The sequence below is a fragment of the Mus caroli genome, unplaced genomic scaffold, assembly GCF_978045245.1.
Source record: "Mus caroli unplaced genomic scaffold, Mus_caroli_1 scaffold_7, whole genome shotgun sequence".
Lineage (NCBI taxonomy): Eukaryota > Metazoa > Chordata > Mammalia > Rodentia > Muridae > Mus > Mus caroli.
Genome location: NW_028227262.1, coordinates 9,872,185 through 9,893,704, shown reverse-complemented (window position 1 = coordinate 9,893,704; position 21,520 = coordinate 9,872,185). Strand labels below are relative to the sequence as shown.

General features: G+C 39.5%; 1 protein-coding gene across 4 annotated transcripts in view; it reads left to right on the top strand.

Moving 5' to 3' along the window:
- Window positions 1–21,520, top strand: part of Pik3c2g (phosphatidylinositol-4-phosphate 3-kinase catalytic subunit type 2 gamma) — a 349,836-nt gene that overhangs the window by 123,325 nt on the left and 204,991 nt on the right. For all 4 annotated transcript variants that reach the window (XM_029478871.1, XM_021164809.2, XM_029478872.1 and 1 more), the window contains 4 exons: window positions 1,495–1,626; window positions 7,996–8,110; window positions 12,666–12,796; window positions 19,204–19,392. In XM_029478871.1, the coding sequence (XP_029334731.1) occupies window positions 1,495–1,626; window positions 7,996–8,110; window positions 12,666–12,796; window positions 19,204–19,392 (567 nt within the window). The remainder of the gene's footprint in view (window positions 1–1,494; window positions 1,627–7,995; window positions 8,111–12,665; window positions 12,797–19,203; window positions 19,393–21,520) is intronic.

Below are 21,520 nucleotides of genomic sequence, written 5' to 3'. Positions count from 1 at the left end.
CTCTCTCTGAACAGGGGTACACAATTCTTCAGAGCCTGCCATCTCAACAGACCACCCTCCTCTATCCAGCTCTCCAATACACTCTTTGCCAGATGAATGGTGTTTCAACCATGTTTAACCTCATTCCTTCCCCTAAACCCAGTGCCATCCAGGATCTGAGCTCAGAGCATCCCACCTGCAACACATCCAGGAGGAATTCATGTGTGTGCCTTTTTGATCATCTCTCAGACTTCTAGGTCCCAGCCTACTCCAAATTTAAATTCATTAATAATTATACTTTCATCTTTTTCTTAGAGAGTTCTCTTTTGCCATTGGATGGACACTTTAAATTTCTAAGATTGGTACTCAACGTTCTCAAAAAAAGGAGCACGTGTTCTTTTTATTGTGCCATCCTCTGCTTCTTTCAGCTTGACTTCATCTTTTACAGCAGGCACTGCGAGTGATGTACCATCTCCCAGGCAGAACTACTCCTTTTCCTCACATACTTCCTAGTCTACCTGTTGCATGATGTTTCCTGGAGAGATTTCACAGACATGTGCTCATCCAGATATGTAACTGATGTCATACCAAAACACAACTCTACAGAAATCTAGTTGGTGAGCTAATCGGCTTATTCTGCTAGTTATAGGAGCATAGGTAATGCAACAGGGGGCTACTGTAAAGCCCACTCCAGCACTGACAACTGGCAACAAAAGCAAAGAGAAAGAATACTGCATCTCTTGAGCTCTCAGCTCCAGAAGCAGCTAGCTCTTCTGGGCAGCGAGCATCTTCTCTCAGCAACTGTTTGTGGCTTGTGACCTTGCAGAGGGACCTTTGGGACTCTCATGACTTTTTCTTGGACTTAAACCTCCCTGAGTTTCTTAAGCTCCATCAGCTTCCTGAGCCTTAATGAGCCTCTCTTCTCCTCTAAGAGAGAACGTTCTATTTCCAAGAGTCCTCTTTGATTTCCCACACTGGGCGTTATGTGCCTTTCCCTTCTTGGAATGGTTTTCTGAAACTCTGTCACTTCTCAGCCCAGCCTGAAAGATTCTTTAAGATGCATTTCTTGGGCTGGCAAAATGGCTCAGCAGTTAAGAGGGCTTTCTGCCAGTTCTGATGACTTGAGTTTGATCAACTCAAACCCACATGATAGGAGAGGAGTCCAGCAAGTTGCCCCCTAACTTCACATACAAGTCATGCCGCACTCACCAACCCCACACACAATGTAAACAAGCAAGATCCATTTGTAGTTATCTACTACCTACAGTGAACTTAACCAATCTTTCCTATGTGTTTACAATAATGCACGAGTCAGGTTATTCTATTGTTAAATCACTTTACCTGTCAACATTACAACAAGTAAAATTCTTCCATTGAGTATATGACCTTGTATCTGCCATTAAAATTTTCAAGGGGACATCTCCATTCAAATACTCAAATATTTTTTTCTTAAGTAATTAAAAGAGAATATTTGAAAAATCATGGTTAACATTGGATACTTTCTTTGCTTTTCAGAATCAATTTTCCTCTTGAGATAAAGTCACTTCCAAGAGAATCCATGCTCGTTATAAAACTGTTCGGGATTGACTCTGCCACCCACAGCACAAATCTGCTGGGCTGGACCTGCCTTCCACTGTTTCCAAGACAGTAAGTACATCCTCCAGGATTAACGGAGCTCCTGTTCCAATTCAACCTTCCGGGAACGGAGTGTTCCTCGGGTTATAGCATAATGAGAAAATCAAGAGGATATTTTATACGAAAATGAGGTAGCTCAATATAAGTCATGAGTACTGAAATCAGAACAGAAGAGTCAAAATGGAGAACTGGCTTTAGAAGCAGACCCGCGCTCAACCCAGGTCATTTACAATGGAGAGGTGTTAAGGTATGCTTTGGGGCTGTCAGAATGGTTGGCAAGCCCAGTCTCAATGACCTTTGTCTTTGTTAAACAGCCAACTTCTCTGAAATTAGTCTTTCAAAATGAACATATTGTTGTTTAGAAAAAAAGAGTCATAAAATTCTGACTAAAGTAAAGTTATAAAACATGACAATTTTGCTAGTATTATTGCCATAAAGGAACACTTGGCAACTCCCAAAGATTCACAGAACTGTGAGTTCAGATATTCCCTCTAAACTAGCAGCCTTAGAAAAAAAAATCAACTTTTTGTTTAACCTGTAAGTTTCGAGAATTACTCCTGCTTAGAACACAATAAAATCAACTTATGATTGCCTATGCTTTGAAGGGAAGATATTTCCAGAACCATCAAAGCATTTTTGAAACATGGACAGCCCTGCCTGCTTTAAGATCAGATTATAAAATCCAGGAGCTTCAAGAGCTAGAACTTGTGTTGTTATGCTAATAATATTATAAGACATGTTTCTACACATGTTGCCTCCGAAAAGCATAGTGCTATGGACAAATTTAAGACATTATTTTTGAGTTTTCATTTCCAACAACCAGACACTATGAACAAGTTTTATCAAACAAGCCAGATCAAATTTTAAAAATTCATTTGATTCTTTCTGATCTGGACCTTGTGTGTTCATCTGCTTGTGTGTCTATGTATGTGAATCTGTCTATGTGTATTGTGTGTATGTGTATATTGTATATATGTGTTTCTCTGTGTGTATGTGTATATATGTACATATTTCTTTATTTACATATGCATTTACTTGTCATGTATATGGGTATATTTGTCTATGTCCTATATCATATATATCTGTCTCTGTGTATGTACATGACTGTTGTTGGTTTGGATCAGTTCATCTCCAAGTATATATCAAGGATAGGGAATGTATTCATCTCTGTAAAGTCTGTCATCTTCCATAAAATATGAATAGGCAATCAATCAATATTTTTTATAAAATGGAAAAAAATCAATCTTTGTAGACAGATTTTAAAAACACAGGTTAGATCTAGTAGGGATGCCTGCTGCTGTTAGCGGACATTTCGAACATTTGGCCTGAGTGCTAAGAACATTCATGACTTTCTCCCTAAGAGCAGTCCCATGGGTCTCTTTCCAACTTGTGAGTTTCCAGTTTCGACTGCAGTATTTCAGATGGAGCATTTTTTGTAAAGTCATATTTTCTGCTCTTAGCTGGAAAGAGCATTCAGTGCGTTTGGTCCTCTTCACCAGCCTGCTGCAGATGGGGATGCCAGCATAAACACTGGCTCCCTGCCAGCACGCATCACTTACAGCTGTTTGCCTGCGATGGTCTTCCGGGTGGGAGTCTGTGGGAGGTCATTATCTGGAGCTGATCCACAGTGATGATTTTCCAAGTAAATGTATGTAAAGCAATAGTAATTGGACATCAGAAGGCAACTAGACTTCTATGGTTATTTCAACATTTGGAAATATGTACCCAGTAGAATGTTCCGCATCAAAACCAGAAAATCCTCCAACTCTCCTGGGATAAAAACAATCAAAAGAAGTCAAGCTTGTTCTAACATCCATCAGGTTTAGCTGTTGAGACACAGCTACAAATTCCATTTTTCTCCTCACTACAGTTTGCAGAGATTCTTATTCTATTCATTTGGTGTAGATATTTCCAGAACACCAAAAAGTAGCAACTTGCTTTCATTTCCACGCACAGGATGACCCTTGCCCATAAACATCTGATATTAAATCTTGTATTATAGTTTGAATTGCCCTTCACCAGCTGTGTGCAATTGTAATGACCGCTTATATCGTTATTGTTTCCAACGTGGACGTGACCTCAGAATGGCTTCCCGTAGGCAGCCTGCCTCTTCGGAGCCTCCACAGTGGGATTTTGACAGAACAATAGTAATCAAGCTCAGCTATGCCTGTGAGGGCTGTGTTAGTGAATAAATAGTGTAATAAAAATAAGGTTTCACATTCGCAAGCCTCAAAACCACTCACCTTCAGGTCGGTAACGAAAAATATCTCAAATCCAAAGGAAAGATTTAGTGAACAAAATCATACAACCTTCTTCTGGAGACAAGATTGTGCCTGTATCTGCATTCACAGTGCTTGACCCACTTCAGCACGGAGGGGTTTTCTTCAGCACAGCTGTGTCCAGAGGCTCCTTCCCCATCTCAAGTTCACAGACAAATAGTGTAACTCTTACTTAGCATTTTCATCTTGGAAGTCTCTTCGTCATAGAGAATCCCTACATTAACTGAAAGATAGACTTTTCTTGAACGTTATAATAGAAACCAAGATCCCACTTATCCTGCCCAAAGATGCTTATGCAGTTCTTTCTAAGAGGAACAGCATTTTGGAGACTCCTGGGGGTGAGTTAAAGTCTTGGGAAATAAGAATAATTTGCAGAATTTCTCAAACATGACCCAAGATATGTCTTAATCTCCAACCAATTTGATTTCTTAGGGGGATTGCCCAGGTTGTTAATACTGACCGTATCATCCCAACTGTCTCAGAATTTAATAGTAAACCGTAGGTGCGCTGTTTAAGTTCATTTGTTTTCTTCTGACCCATAAAAGGCCTTCCATTCAGTTGCTATGCTTGGGGATGTGAGGGAAGCTCTGTGGAAAGGTGGTCTGATGTCAATCATCTAGCAGCTTAAAAGGAGGACAAAAGCCAGAATTCTGGTCTGAGTTCCCACTTTACCTTTCTCTGTTTTCAACTTCCTGCTTTGAGATGCCACACCCTAAACCATGAACTTGTGCAAAAGTGTCACCACCCTACACAGGCTACGGCTTCAGCATCCCAACAGCTCCTTTTAGACAAGCATGAGCCTCACTAGACCTAACAGTCAGGATCTCAAATTATTTTATTACAGCAGGCCTTACAGTTCTTCTGGCTTCCCAGTCACATAACCCTCTATATACTCTGGCCCCAGATGCCGGGAATCGATGCGAAGACTCTTGATAGCTAAACTCCATAATCATTATTTTGTTGTTTTAAGGAAGTTGCATGACAGAAGCATCCAGTTCATTTGTCTTCTTTGATGAAGCAGATTTGAAGTTGAAATTTTTAATCACAGAATTGGACACAAATCAAGTTTAAAAGACCTTAAGGATATTCAAATGCCATGTACAAAAGTAGAATCTAGTTTCTAAGCACATATTTTTTTTGAAGCGTTATGAATAGTGCAGTTGTGCTATGCAGGGAGAGTTTGAAATCCTGTGGTGAGGCCTAGTTAGCCTCTCCACACCACCCTTCTGAAGCCAGCCTTCACTGCCACAAGAACCCCCACACTGTGTGAGAACTCTTGGAAAACATTGATTTTTGTCCCAGAAATTCCAGGAGCTTAGCTTACAAAGGTTGAATGCTCCAGGCAAGCTCCAGGCATCCTAATACATAGTATGATGCAGGTAGACAGCCTTTGTAAGCTTTTTGTTTCTTTGGGTTTGTTGTTGTTGATGATGATGATGATGATGTTGTTTGTGCATGTATAACTTACTAATAAATATTTTTACCACAGTATCTTACTAAATTTTATTTTTATTTATGGATATTTTGCACGCACATATATCTTTGTACCACTTGGGTGTCTGACCCTCATACAGCCCAGATGGGGGCACTAAGTTCTCTAGAACTGGAGTTACAGATGGATGTGAGACACTGTGTGGATGCTGGGAATCACACTCAGATCCTCTGGTACAGCAGCTAGTTTCTTAACCACTGAGCCATCTCTTCACCCCAGTAGTGACTGCCTTTTAATCACTGCTGATCCCCACCTATGTTGGTCTAAATATGTACATTTTATTGTCTCTATCTAAATTTTCTTTATTGTGTAAAATGAAAACCACTGCTTTATATATAGCCACACAATTTATACATTAAATAACACTGTACTAGAATGATTTGGCACACTTTAAAATGGAAGAAGAAAGGAGCATCATTCAGGTTACAGCCATACCCTCAGTACTCATTTTTTTGGGTTTTTTTGTTTGTTTGTTTGTTTGGTTGGTTGGTTGGTTGGTTGGTTGGTTGGTTGGTTGGTTGGTTGGTTGGTTTTTCGAGACAGGGTTTCTCTGTGTAGCCCTGGCTGTCCTGGAACTCACTCTGTAGACCAGGCTGGCCTTGAACTCAGAAATCTGCCTGCCTCTGCCTCCCAAGTGCTAGGATTAAAGGCGTGTGCCACCACCGCCCGGCCAGTACTCATTTTTAAAAAGTAACTCCTTCCAAATGGATCAATGTCACATAACATAGCATACTGAGTGACTAGTCAGGTCTAATTCTTATTGCTATTGTGAGTGGAATTCAAGAGAAAGCCCTGTCTCCTGAAGCCACCAACACGCTCAGGTCTGTTTTTTACTCCTCTCTGATACTGATCCTCTTCTGACATTTATTTATGGGAAAGTCTATGAATGCCCCGCTTGCAGTACAGTCTGGTCTCTGAAAATAAGCTCCCGGTGCTAAGCAAAACAAACACCTCCAAAAGAGAATGGCCCTAAAGTTTGTAAAACATGAACCTCCCTTGCCCATCTGGCAGGTCATACTCTCTGCCCCCTCCTTCCTAAGCTCCACACCCCACACTTCCACGGCAAGAGCTCTGACTTCATTCTAAATCCTGCACCACCACGTAGAAGCTGGGGAGACTCTAGATGCAATCTATCTAAGGGCAGAAAGAATAGACACATTTGACTCTTTCTTGATAGAAACCAAGTTGGAGGTAAAAAAAAAAAATTATATATATATATATATATATATATATGGTTTCAGATGTGGCCAAGACACAATGTTCCAGTAAAATAAAAAACCTAGCACATTCCAAGATGCAGGGGTAAAAATGTCATCTTTTCATGATTTCCACCCTGCAATTAATGAGGGCAAAACCCTCTCTACTCACAGTGAAGCACTGGTGGCTGGGGCAAGTATGCAAGCTCTTTTGGGTAAAAATGCTGAGTCACTCAGAAAGCTTTCTCACACTCTGACCCTCTTCCTAAGATGAAAGGGCACACAGGGTTAGAAAGGAAAGGAAAAATTAAAAAGACCCCACGGCCTGCTAGCTCTGCTCTCTACACCTCAGCCTTCACTCCTGAAGCTGGTAGCCTTTTGTTTTGTCAGACGCTGGCAGATAGCGGAGCTCATTATTATCTTCCAGTTTAGCCAGGTGCTGGATGAGACCGTGTGAGTTGGATCATGTCAGCTACTATGGAGATCTCACACCTGAGGTTCGCTGCCAGCTCTAGTAGGCCCTGAATTGGATGGTATTGAAAAGATGCTCTATCTTAATTTTCCATTTACTTGTGTTATCCTATGGGCCTGCACTTCCGGTTTGGTCTATTGAACAAACACAACACCATTCTTAGTATCCATTGGAATCTGCTGCCAAAATTCTGATTTTTGCACAGGTACTGTTTACATTTTTTGTTTTTGTTTTTGTTTTGGTTTGGTTTGGTTTTTGCTTTTCTCTTGTACAGAGATCTGTGGGTTTAGCTGTTACTACAGCCATTGAAAACGTGCACCATTTCTTCCTTGGTTACAGTATTTCCTCCTTGCTCTCTCTCTCATTTACTATGCTAATTTACAACCGATTTTAAAGGATGCAGATCACGAATAATCTTTCTATTTACGTGTCAAGGAACATTTCTCTTGTGAAGTCCTACAACCAGTTTGATTCTGCAGCCCATATGCTGTGCTGACTTAAATCTTGTCTTCCTATAAATTTAGAATCTTTAAATGCCCAAGAAATTTAGTTACTGCATGGGGAGGAAGGAAAAAAAACATCTCTAAAGAGCTACCACCATTCTTGCTGAGTTCTGACACCCATAAATACAGAGTGCAGATCTGAGATTCTAGCTAGTCATCGCCACTAACGGCTATCACTAACACATGCTACTGTTACACAATACTGTAATATCAATCACCTATGAAAATAAATGTGATGCCCATGAGAACATGTTACTTGTGACCTGCTAGCAGCCAGCCGTCAATCAGCATCTGGACTTTCGGAGTATCATTCCTCTTCTAGCTACTGAATGAAGTCACAGAAACTGCTGCTACTTTCCTTCCCATAATAAGCATGAGCAGACATTCATAGCTTTCCTTGAAGTGACTCTTGTCTGTATGTGCATGTTGTCTTTTGCAGGAAGTCTGTGCTGGGGTCTAGGCTGTTCAGTGTGACGTTACAGAGTGAGCCTTCTATCGAAATGATAGCTCCAGGAGTATGGGATGGGAGCCAGCCTTCCCCACTGACCCTGCAGGTAAGTGCCCAGCCATGAGATTAAAGCACTCACAGCAAATGCGGTTTTTAAGCAGTGTGCTGTCCGATTACAGAAACACTTCCTTCCACGGTCACACACTATAGGAGTTCATGTCTTCCAGCCTAGATCTGGGTGTCTTCTTTATCTTTTTTTTTTATACCCAGAAATCTCCATGCAATATTTTAATCTGTGTATATAATAGCAGTTCAATTTATGTCTTCATCATCCGGAAGGGTAACAGAGAGGTCTTGCTTCAGCACCCATCTCAAATGTGTCCATCATTTCTACTGTCTAAAAACAGTCATTGTTATATATTACTGCTTAGTACCTTACGGCTGCTTTTGCATCGTTACATGTCATTAAAATCTCTTCTATTGTACCTGTCTTAAATGGCTGGATCATGAGCGAGTAATAGTGAACAAAATCCATTTTATAACTTATTTTTTGTCTTAAAATACCTGTACTCTCTGTGATTTATGATGGTGATGACAAAGTGCCCAGCCACACCAGGCTTTGGCTCACACTGCCCGCAGAACCTCATTTGCTCATGGCTGTGGTGCCTTGTACTGGCTGGACACCAGCAACACAGATATGCTATTATGTAGAAATGCAGTGCTCTAGATTTTCTACTTCCACAAAAACTGGACAGCACATCTGGAACACAGTTTCTCCACCTCGGCAGCGTTTTGGACTGAGTCCTTCTTTGTGGTCCTTTCCCTGTGCAAAGGTTGCCTAGCCATATCACTGACTTCTAGCCATTCTTCAATCCTGACCGTCAAAAATGTCTCCAGATACTGTCAAATGTACTCTGTCGACAAAATTGCCTTCCACTGGGCATCATAATGGAGATGACACTCACAAAGCTACAGGTCATGGGTGGTATGAAGTAAGAGGTATAAGGGATGGAGTTTAGAAATATTCACAAAAATAGGTTGGAGTTGGAAAGGAACGAATTCTATAAAAATGTGACTGCACATTAGGGCAGAAAAGTTTTCTAGGAACCACGTGGGCAACACTTTTAAGCAGCAGCTTGATGACAAAAAAAGAGGTAAGTCAGTGCAGATCTCAGTGTGTCAGGCCTAGGTGACAACTGGCTGGTATATATTATGCTCAGTTTCTGTAGAAGTGAGCACATAACAGGACTCACAGAGACATTTCAACCCAATAAGAAAATCCACCATAAACACAATACATATTCTCATAATAAGAAGTAGGAATTACCAAATTTTAAAGTGCTCATCATTTTGACAAATTAAATTGCTTGTTATTAAAGAACCAATACTGATATCTTTAAAGATCCTAATTTAAGAATCCAAAGTACCCTGTTAATCTTTCTGCTATATACTCAAGTAAGAAATTGATTCAAGACTGAATTTTAGGGGCTGACTCTATTTCTAAAAGTGCACGAGAACAAACATTCCTACCCAGAACCCATGTGAATAAATGGCTGACTTGGCATAAGCTTGCAGTCTAAGTGCTGGGACAGGAAAAAGTAGATTCTTGGTACTAAACAGCCAATCTGTCTAGCCAACTTAGTGGATTCCAGGGAAGTGGCAGGCCTAGTCTCAAAAAAAACAGGTGGACGGCACCTGAAAATCAACATACCAGGCTATCTTCAAGCTTCAGTGTGTGTAGGCAGTACCTTCACATGTAGGAGCCCACACTCACAAGATCTGAGATGGTAAGTGCTGTGGACTGGACTCAGTTGGCCCTTCAACCCGCAGGAGAATCAGGGTCCCGGTATTCAGGTGAGCAAGGATTTGGCGGGGTGACAAACAGATGCAAACACAAGAGAGTGTTGATCTGAATGTAATTTCTCAAAGCAAGCATCAGACTTATATTACAGGAGAAAACAAGGAAGTTAGGTGACACATTAAGGTCATCCAAGGTACACTGAGGTGACCCGATGCAAAATGACTTTCTACATAAAACAGAGAAATGCATACACAACAGCTAACAGGAACCAGGCAGTGTTTACAACTGGGATAAAATTCAGTGTTAACAACTGGGATCAAAAGCTGCCCCACCTAAGGTCAGCTTAATCTTAGAAGCCAGGGGCAAGGACTTCATGCCCTTGCAATAGTCCCAATTCTACTCTATTGTATAATCCACCTTCTCCCTAGGCCATTGTAAATGTCTGTGTATGGGAGTGACTCAGCTGTTGTTCTAAGTATTTACTCTAGTTCCTTCTTAGACCACAACCTTCCTTATTCCTAGGCCATTGTAAATTCCTGCACATGGGAGTGACTCAACTGTTATTCTAAGTTTACTTTGTAGACCGCCCTGAGATTTCTAGCTCTTTTTCAGTAAATTGTAATGCCTGATTTCTTTCACCATCTACACTGGAGGCATTTCGTCTGAATGAGTAGCATTCTTACTAAAATCAAAGCCCAAGTTTGGCTCAACAATTTCCTAGGATATTGGAACACTGGTGGAGGCTAATCTAACTTAGCCTCCTTGGGTCTGAACCCAAACTTTTTGCCTTGGGTCTGAAACCAAGCTTTTGGGCCTGCCACACAGTTTTTACTGGAGTGAGTGTAGCAGGTAAGGAAATTAACAGCAGATCCTAGAAACAGAGTTATGTCAGAAAATAAGTATGGGTATGAGGGAGAGACATCAGGCTGGGAGGGGGGGTGCAGAGTGGGGGAGATACAGACCATAGTCTCAGCTCTATAACAAAAATTGGTAAGACACTAATGAAGTTTTCAGCTTCCTGGTTTTGCCTCTGTGCACTCAAAAAATGTCTGCTCTAGTCAGTCAGTTCTTCTGTTCTGATTATCCCTACAATATGAATGGTAAATGTCAGAGTGCAGCCACCAGCCACACAAGGGAAGCGGGTGATGAGTCACAGAATACAGAGTTCTTCAGGCAAATAACTGCTGTCCAATCCTGAGACATTTGACGTAGGAGAAACAGCAGATGAAGGGAACTGGATACAAGTTCAGAATGGAAGTGGATAAGCAGATTGTTGGTCGCCCTTTCCTGGGTCTCTGCATCTTCTTGCTTGCTCTTGAATGTGATCCATTCGACTCGATCAGGATGTGTGCATATGTGCAGGAATGTATGTGTGCCTAGACATGTAATGGCCAGAGGTCAGCCTTGGCCATTGTTTCTCAGCAGCCTCCCATCTTATTTTTCAGATTTGGTTTCTTACTTCCCTGTCCCTATCCAGATGGACTAGGCTGGCTGACCATCAAGCCCCTCAGATCTACCTCTCTTTCTCCATCAGCCCAGCCATCACATGCCACATTCTAAAAGAAAGCATGTTTGTCTGCCTGAGACTAACTGCTTTAGTTTAGTGCAATAATCTGTAGTCTCGTCCATTTTCCTGAAGAGGATGTTGTGTTTACGATCCAGGTGTACTGCACGTATTATAGTGGCTCAGATGGAGAAGTTTCACAGTACTAACAGTCATGCTTCCTTCACAGTCATGAGTCTACAATCTGCCCACCATTTCCTTCAGACTGACATAAAATTGTACTAGTAGTTAGCTACTCTTTCGTTATTGTTTTATTAGTTTTATTGTGTTAATTTTATTTTTAGAGAATTTTGTGCATGAAGATTGTATTGATATCATTTCCAGCCCTCTCTCTTCCCCTCCAACTCTTACCATACCCCCCCAAATTAATGACCTTCTCTTTATTATTATTACAAAAGCACACACATACAGATAGACATTTCGTGTTACTTGCTTGTATATGTGCTTGGGATTAACCACTTGGGATTCAGGAGTCATCCCTGTTGCCTAGCAACCAAAATACCATGTGGCCCCAGGGTGGAGGAGGCCTGCATATGCTTTCATCTAAATCACCACAATCAAGCAAGGCTTCATGATTCTCCTTGGCAATACTAACATTACTTTGTCTTAGATTATCTTGTTTATTTTATCATGTTGAGGCAATTATTGGCGAATGAGAACAAATCTTATATCAAAATAATGATTACAACAAATATTATGGATTAAATAGACTGAAATGACCTATTTTTTTTCATATAAATGAGAAGAAAACTAAAAATATTAAACTTGTATTTCAAGCTGTAACTCATATAGTCTAGAACGTTCCTGAATTTTATCCATGGTACCAACAGGACAGTTCAGCAGAGCACAAGGAGTTCTTTAGGATGAAAAAAAATTATTAACCTTAAGGAAAAAAACTTCTGACCCCAAAGAGTCCCAAGGACGCCACGGTTCCGAAACATCTTGTTACCATCACTGTTATCAGCTACCGTTCATTTGGGAGAATCAGAAAGAGCATGACCTTAAAATACAACAGAGGAGAAGCATATTCAGCTTCATGGAAAGTTCATAGATTGTCATTTTTATACAACACCACTGAGTATTCTAGATGATAGGTACTAAAATATTAAACACTGCTTTTGAAGGCCAATGCCAAGCTCCAATGAGTCCTTTAAAAGTATGTCAACCAATAAAAAAGCACAACAAAATAGAAATTGTTGTTTTCTTTCATCTCTACAAATCTAAAATAAACATTATTAAATTGTAAATGCACTTACATACATGTCTAGTACACAGGAAATCACTTCTTTGTTGCAGATAGATTTTCCAGACGCCGGGTGGGAGTATCTGAAACCTGAGTCTGAAGAGAACAGAACTGACCATGAAGAGCCTCCAAGAGAGTGTTTAAAACACATCGCCAAACTCTCCCAGAAGAAGTCTCCCTTGCTGTGAGTGACCAGGCCTGGGATTAACCCTGTGTTCCTCTCTAACCAGCCATGCTGGACGCTCGCCTGTCTAATACCCATGCTGGACTGCTCTCATGTCTTCTGAGAGTGCGTCTGCAAGCCCACGTGACCCTCAAATTTCCTGAGGCCATCAATTAATGTTTAAAAACTAAAGAAGCGATTTTACCTCATTCACATGGACTTTTTATAAGTCTTAGCAACTTTAACTTTAGATGAAGGAACAGTATGAAGTTGGAAATGATTAAATTCTGAGCCTCTAAAGGCAGCTAGTTATTAGATAGACGTCATCACTTCTCAGAGAGAAACGTGCATCCGTCGCTCCGTACGTTCTTGGAAGCTGTTTTAGTAAGCACAGGAAATTGAATTTTAGTTATCGTGGCAGCTATTTAAGCCAAGAGAAAGAAATCATTTCTAATAAATGTTGTCTGTTAGTAAGAAATTCTTATATTGATCTACCAGCAATGTCCTAAATAAAGCAAAAATCACTTGGTGGAACCACAAGTGGCATTTATGCTTGCTATGTGGTAATATCTGTGTCACAGCTCATCTGCTGTGCTCATTCATAATAAGCTATAGGCATGAATCTCTGGAGTTGTGCGCATGTGCGTATGTGCATCAGTATATGCATGCGTTGCTAGGACCACACTATGATAATATGTATAACAGGAGGTACCATATTTTAAGAAAAAGATGTCACTTAAAAAGAGGGAGTTATAATTTTTGTGTGGTCCTTTTAAATACAAGTTTAGGAATGGGCTAAAGAATCAGTAAAACTAATAACCAGCAAAGAAGAGAGGAAGTTAGTGTGGTTTTCCATGCAGGAGTCTTCAGTGGACCTTGGGAGGGAACAGTGGCTATGTTGGAGAGAATATAGGTTAACAGTTCAATACTCATGACACTGATTAGAATTTGAAAATAGCACACCCAAGGAGCCAAAGAACTCATGACAAGTTGATGGAGAAGGCTAGACTTTAAGTTAATCATTGATATGTTTTCTTTTGGTGCTGTGCCCCAATATATATAAAACACATATAAATAGATATATTTAATATATATAACAAGTACATAAAATATATATTATATATATATATAATATATAAGAGAGATATGAAGCAAAGCAAACATTTTAGGGGTGTTGGGGGCTGAAGGGTGAAAATAGGGGCTGATATGATCAAGTTTTATCATATGGGTTTAAATTCTCAAAATAAAGAAAAGTTAGAATTCAAAACATTAAAAGTAAAATTATCCACCATGCACTTGGGGTTAATTTAAACACATAAACTCCTAATATATAAATGAATATGTCTAATTATAATTTACTAGGTTTGGCCTTTTTGTTTAAAGATGTTTAACATCTCAAAACATTGCCACCTTTTTCATACTTAAAATCTCTCATTCCAATCACACCCCGAATGATGTCCTTATATGTGGCACACTTTTCCAATGTAAAGTGTTTTATTTTATTTTATTATTTTATTTAGTAAGAGCAGTAAGAGAGGCTTTATGCAGTGCAGGTGACAAAGGCATGAAAGTGACCACTTTTGTGTTAAGAGGACCATGAGATGCTTCTGCCATCTTTAGGAAGGAAGTACAAGCCCTTAGAGCATGCTTGTTTTCACATAGTGTAGGAGAGGAACAGTGGATGGGATGGGATGCATAGCAATAGAGAACATGACACACCCAGGACAGAAGTTGAAGAGAGAAGAATTAAATGTGCAAATGAGCCTAATGGTGACAGGGTGATGCGTATGGTGATGTAAGAGGACACATGACAAACAACAGAGAGGGGGATTTCATGAGGTGAGATGGTCCAGCAAAGGTCCCTTGGAACAGGTGACATTTGAATGTCAACTTAAATGGATAATACTGTTTAGAATGCAAAATTATTTGGTGAGTTTAGAAAAGAGCAATTCAGAAAAGTGAATACCCAGAGTCTCAGGCTGTGAGAGGGACTGCCCCATCTTGGAAGTCTGTGGAGGGAATTTTGTCACTAGTTTGAAGTGAATGAAACCGATAGTGGTATGGTCTCAAACTAGAGAACAGGACCCAACACCTGCCGTGGCTATACTGGATGCTCACATTTGTGCTCAACCACACTGGTGTGTTGCGTCTTCCAGTCCCCACCAAGTCTGACTAGTGTTCCCATGTGTACCTGGGCGTGGCGTACAGCACCAAAAGGAAACATATCAGTGGCCGCACTCTCAAAAAGGAATGACTCGCAGTTAGGGTGCATGAAGAGGAGCTCCTTCATTTATGTAGAGAATTTGTCTAACTCTACCTTGTACGGGTCTCATGCAGTAATCATGGGAGCTGAGTTCAGGACAGCAACAGCACTGTGGTGTCCAGACAGCAGCATGTCACAGCTTGGTGTTCTGTCCTCCACTGATACATTCTTTTAGGATCCTTTTCTCCTGTGTTCCCTGAGTCCCGGTGGTTGGGGCGGCTGATAAAGATGAGTCATCTGTGTGCCAGGGAGCTCACAACTGCATTTGCCTCCATCTCCAGGAAATCCAACATCCTCTTCTGCTTCCAGGGACAGACAGACAGACACACATAGAGACACACAGACACAGACACACACACATACGCACACACACACATGCATGCCATAGAGCACACAGACATACATATAAAAAAATTCATTAATTTAAAGACATACATTTTAACAATTAACTTTCCCATTTGAATCCTACTTGGTTTTCAGCTTCAGATTTTGTTTATGTTAATGTATACGTTAAAGAAGCAGCATTCCCTTCTGCTTCACTTAAATATAATTATGTGCAGTAACAGACTCACTTGGACTGGGAACAGATGGATCACAGCAGTCAGTGTGTGGAGTTTCCAAATAGCATTTAGTTTGGTGACTTAAACCACTTAATGTTTTATTATTTGCTTGGGGAGTTAACTATTCCTCCCTTCAAATTAACCACACATAATCAGTGTCAGGAAATTCAGACTCAAGATCCATTGCAAAGGTAACTGTGATATTTGTAAAAGCAGAACGGAAAACAAAAGCTTCATATCGACCAATAGAATAATTCCCTATACATGGAAAGCTAAAGGATAAATATATATAAGAAGAATTTATCTTGGAATCCGTGGATGCTTAGCATGTTGTGTACCTGGCACCAGATGGTTGCTGGGGACTTACAGAATATAACACAAGCAAACAGGAAACAACCGTGTTTCCAGAAATGAATTTCTCTAACCCTGAGGATGAAGGATGTTAAAAAGGAATACTGTATAGTCTGGTTATTTTAAACAGAAAAGGGCAGAGATCAGAGCTTAATGATAATAAGGTAGACAGAAACTTCAGAACACAGTGTTGACAAAAGGAGATAGGCAGACTGGGACCTGGACACCTGCACTGGGGTCTTCAGTTTCTATTTATAACCATGAAGTCTTCCATGGTCTGCAAGGAGATATGAGGTAGAAGTTGAGCAAAACTGAAGAACAGAAATTTTGATCATGAGAAAAACAGGAAGCTCATAAGACACAGCAGATATTTAATAACTGAACAAAAAAAAAGATGCTGACCAGAAGTAGGTCTAACATTACAGTTTCTATAGCTGGGTGCTGTTCTAAACCTGACCTAATAAATCATACAATCAAAACTCAAAAGGTTCAGAGTGTTTTGCCAGTAATTAAGCCTCTGACTGAACATGTCGATTCGTTCAATACTAAAGCTATAGGAGGGTGCTCTCAGCAGTGTAGAATTCCTAATAGCCAATGATTGTTAACTAGAAAAATATCTGAGATATTAGCTAGCATGTAATCAACTTATAAAATGAAAATTGACAATCAGAAAAATGTAGATACAAACGACATTGGGTTAATAGTTTAAATAATTTTAGAGCTTTAAAAGCAAACAATGATTTCAGTGCAGCAACACTAAAGGGAAAAAGAATCAAATTTCACAAATCCAGTTTTTAAAGTTATTCTGTAAATATAAATAGTAGAAAGGATTATGAAAATGGGTTAGGGACTCCTTTCCTTTGATTTCATGTGCTATACATTTATAAATTAATAGAAATACAACAATGACTTAAAAATAGGCAAAGCCACAGAACTCAGGGTAGAATATTCTACTGGTTATAAGGCCAACTTGTGTTTTAGTGATGCCAAGACAATTAAAGAACAGAGAATTTGGTGCAAATGGCCACTCTTACAGAGCAGAAAACAACTAAAAATGGTAGGGGAGGCCTGAACTCAACCGTAGGCAGACACTAAGTTACAACAGATCTTCTAAATGTGGAGTCTAGGACTAAAAGGCTTTCTAAGAATGAATGTTAAGATAGAGAAGGCAGAAAGAGATACACAGACATAGACATAGACATAGACATAGACATAGACATAGACATAGACATAGACATAGACATAGACATAGACATAGACATAGACATAGACATAGACATAGACATAGACATCATAGACATAGACATAGACATAGACATAGACATAGACATAGACATAGACATAGACATAGACATAGACATAGACATAGACATAGACATAGACATAGACATAGACAGACAGACAGACAGGCAGACAGACAGAGGCAGACCAACAGAGACAGACAAACAGGCAGACAGACAGAGACAGACAGGTAGGCAGAAAGACAGAGATGGACAAACAGGCAGACAGAAGTTGAGCTAAAGTTTAAAGCTATTTATCAAAAGACAGTGACACAAAAATATATATGAAAGACATTCTGGGAATATATCTGCAAGACATTTATATTAAAAAACTATTGTTTTCCATATAGGTAAAAGTATAAATGGATCTAAACAAACAAACAAAAAGGTAGGCAAAGGACAATCAGGCACCTTATGAATGATAGAGAATAATAAGGGAAATTATCTGTATGTTGAGCAGAAATTTAGAACTAAGATCATGTAATTAGAAAGTATAGAACTACAAAGATAGGAAAAAGTTAATTAATAATTATCAACATAGTTCAACTGAAAGCATCACAATTTTCAGGAAAGAATGTGGGACTCTACAGCCACCTCCAGTAACAGATTTTTCTTCCACAAGTAGACAGGTGGCCAGAACCACACAAAAACTAGGTTTATCTTCAGAGAAAGAAAATGCAACCACTAAAAAGCTTCCATGTGTGTATTCATGTGACTTTGATTTATAATACCCCTCAAAAAGGAAATAACTCATATGGCCACGAAAAAGGGATTACATAAGGAAATTGTAGTGTATTCATACAGGAGAATAATAGCGACTAATTATAAAGAATAGACTATTGACACACTCAACAATATGGATAATTTCTAAAGCATTTTTTTTTAGTGAAAGTAGCCATAAAGGATTCTATTAACTCAGAGTGAAAGAAATCAACCCTTCGCTTGCCTCTGGCAACACGAAAAAAGATTGTTTTGTACATTGACAGGAGTTCATTTTCTAGGTGGCAAATGCATTTGTCAGAATTCATTGAATTGATTCTGTGCATTTTGTTTTATGTAAATCAGGCTTCCTGAGAGTGGTGCAGGGGGACAGCATCACTCAGTATTAGAAAAGGAAGTTAACTGGAACAACACATCCCAAGGAAAAGGAATAGCAAATGGAAGAATCTAGACTAAGCATAAAAGTCATATAGACATGTCAGTATTTCATCTTATTAGTGAGGAGGACTTGTGCCGCTCTAGTCATGTATAATTTCTCATAGTCTTCTTGGAAGTTTTGGCCAATTTAGGACATGTTGGATGGTATAGTTTGAGAGAGGCAAGGGTCAAAAGTGGAGGTAGAGATGTTTATGTAGCAGACGCTGTCCTCTCAATGAACTAAATGATTTCACAGGGCGAAGTGCAGCATGGTAATCTCCTCACAAGTCACCCTCTGTGTTCTAGATGGAGGTTTCTGTTTCAGGTGGAGTATTTAAGAAAGTGCTATCAGGGCTGCCTTCACACCTAAGGGTTGAACTCTGTCACCCAGGGATAAAATGAGATCTTTGTGAAGTTAGTCAGAGAGCGATCTGAACCCTGGAGGAACAGCTCCGAGATGACATTTCATCCTTAAATTATGCCTTGTCTTCTCCGCTGACTCATTGTAAAGGAAAAAGCACGAAAGAGGAGACAGACACTTTGCCCACAAAAATGACACAATAAAAAAAAAAGGCAGTAATGATACAGGGAAAAGAGTAAATGTGAATTATCTGAAATGAATGTGGTTTTTGTTTTGTTTTCTACAAAGAATATTCTAGCAGATAATAAGCTGATAGACTAAGCTGCCAAACTCCCGCATGGTAAAGAACCAGTTTTCCGATAGGGACTGAAACACAACTCAGGGAAGTAGGACAGCGTTCTGTATTGGTGATGATGCCAACAGTCAACCCCTCCCTCCCCACTGCCAACACACACAATTTCCATTTGTTTTTTCAGACTTTCTGAGGAAAAGAGGAGATATTTGTGGTTTTATCGTCTCTACTGCAACAATGAGAACTCCTCCCTCCCTCTGGTCTTGGGCAGCGCCCCTGGTTGGGATGAAGGGACAGTTTCTGAAATGCATGCAATCTTGAGAAGGTGGACATTTTCACACCCATTGGAAGCTCTTGGTCTTTTGACTTCCAGGTAAGACTTCATGTAGCAAATGTACATTGATATGTGCTGGGGAACATGGAAAAATAAGACTGTGGAGTTAATCGCACAGCCTACTCTGTTTGTTCCCAATGTCAATAGCTGTGGATGTTCATTTCAAATAGATGCAAGCCGTGCATACAGATTGCAAACTCTCTAAACTTTTATTGTATCTTTGCATAAAGATAAAGGCTAATACACGGTTATAGTTTCTTAAGTGAGGAGTCCAGTTTCTCTTAAAGAAAAGCAGCTGGGGAATCTGAGGCAGGAGAATTGCTGTCGTCAATTCAGTGTCAGCCTGGCTACATCGTGAGGTCTTATCTCAGAAAGCAAATGAGTGCAAGTCAGTTTTAACTTCCATTTCCCACTAAAATATAAATTGATTCAAAGCTCTGCATCATCACCTGGTGAAATTCTAGTCTTTTTTCTTTTCCTGAAGACTTAAAATAATAGAATAATTATTCCGCATCATCCCAAAATTGACTAAGGAATGCAAAGTTAGTTCAAAGTCTGACATCAGCAATTGACAGAGAAGAGAAAAACACTGACTTATTTTCTATGTAATATGGTAATTGCATGTAGAGTATATACAGAATAAAAGTGGAGAATGTAAAGAGAAGTAGCCCACTTTTGAAATGAGTAACAAATCTGACAAACACTTTTAAAAATACACAAATATGCAATAAGTACCTGAGAAGATACTTCATTTGATATTATTAGCTGTTGGGAAAACTGCAAAGGAAGCCAAGCCAAGCCCGCACATGAGGGTTTTCTCTCACCAGGAATGACAGGAATCAGAAAGTACAGAGCATTGTGGAGGAGGCAGAGAAATGAAAACCTCACTGTCAGAAGGAAACAGGTTCAGGGCAGGGATACCCAGCCTAGCAGTTTTTGAATGCTAAATTCCAATGTGACCCATCAATTCCACTCTTAATTTTATACCCAAAATTTAAAAAAAAAAAAGAGTTTACACCACTCAAACCCCATACATAGTTACTAAGAAAATCATTGATCTTAAAATATACAAGCAGCCCAAATGCCCACCAATGGATCAATGAAAAGCACTCTATGTAGTGTCATAATTAAAAAAAAATAATACTGATATACATGACAATGTGGGTGAACTTTGAAAATAGTACACTAAGTGAAAGACAATGCCACAGACCAAGAGCCATATGCCGTATGCTCCGATTTGTATGAAATATGTAGAATGGACAAATCTATAGGGGTAGTAACTACATTCATGGTAAGATAAGTCAGGGCAAGTGAGAGGAAATGCTTACAATGGTTACAAGGAGAGGTGTGTGTGTGTGTGTGTGTGTCTGTGTCTCTGAGTGCACACGTGTGCATGTGCACATGCCTGCACGTGTGTGCACTCATGTGTGCAGTTATTGCTTCACAAAAATAAAATAAGTGATATTTAACTTATATTTTGAAAACCACAGCTTTTTGGGCTAACAGAATAGCTCAGTGTTTAAAAATACAATCAGCCAAGCCTGAGAATCTGAGCTTGATCTCTGGAAACCATGTAAAGGTGATGGAAAAGATCTCAGTCCTGCAACTTGTCCTCTAGCCTCCATATGCATGAAGTAGCACTCTAAAGCACGTGGTCACACAGGTATACACCCACACTCATAACATACACACGATTTTAAATCAAAACATTAAGACAAAACATTAAAAGAAAAACACTGCTTTGAATTTTAACAAAACAAAATAATTATGGTAGCACATATCTTAATCCTAGCACATTGAAGACTGAAGTGGGAAAATTACTATATGTTAACATCTTGTCTGAAAAATTACCAAGCCAGTATGCACTATATAGAAGACTGTAAAAAGAATACTTTAACCAAAAACAAAACAAAAAAGAACCAAAAAAAAAAAAACCAAACAAACAAAAACCCATGAAAGTAAAGATTACTAATTGATAAAAGATTTTTAAGTTTGATTTTTGGGACAACTTTCCATGTCTTCCCAACAGGCTGTCTTCATTCAGACTCACATTAGTTTATACATTATCTAATGGCCTTAAATGTCAATGCATTTCAAAGAGTTCATGGGATATTGTTCTAGAGATTTTTCTCAAAAAAATGTAACAATTCTGATTACTGGCATATAA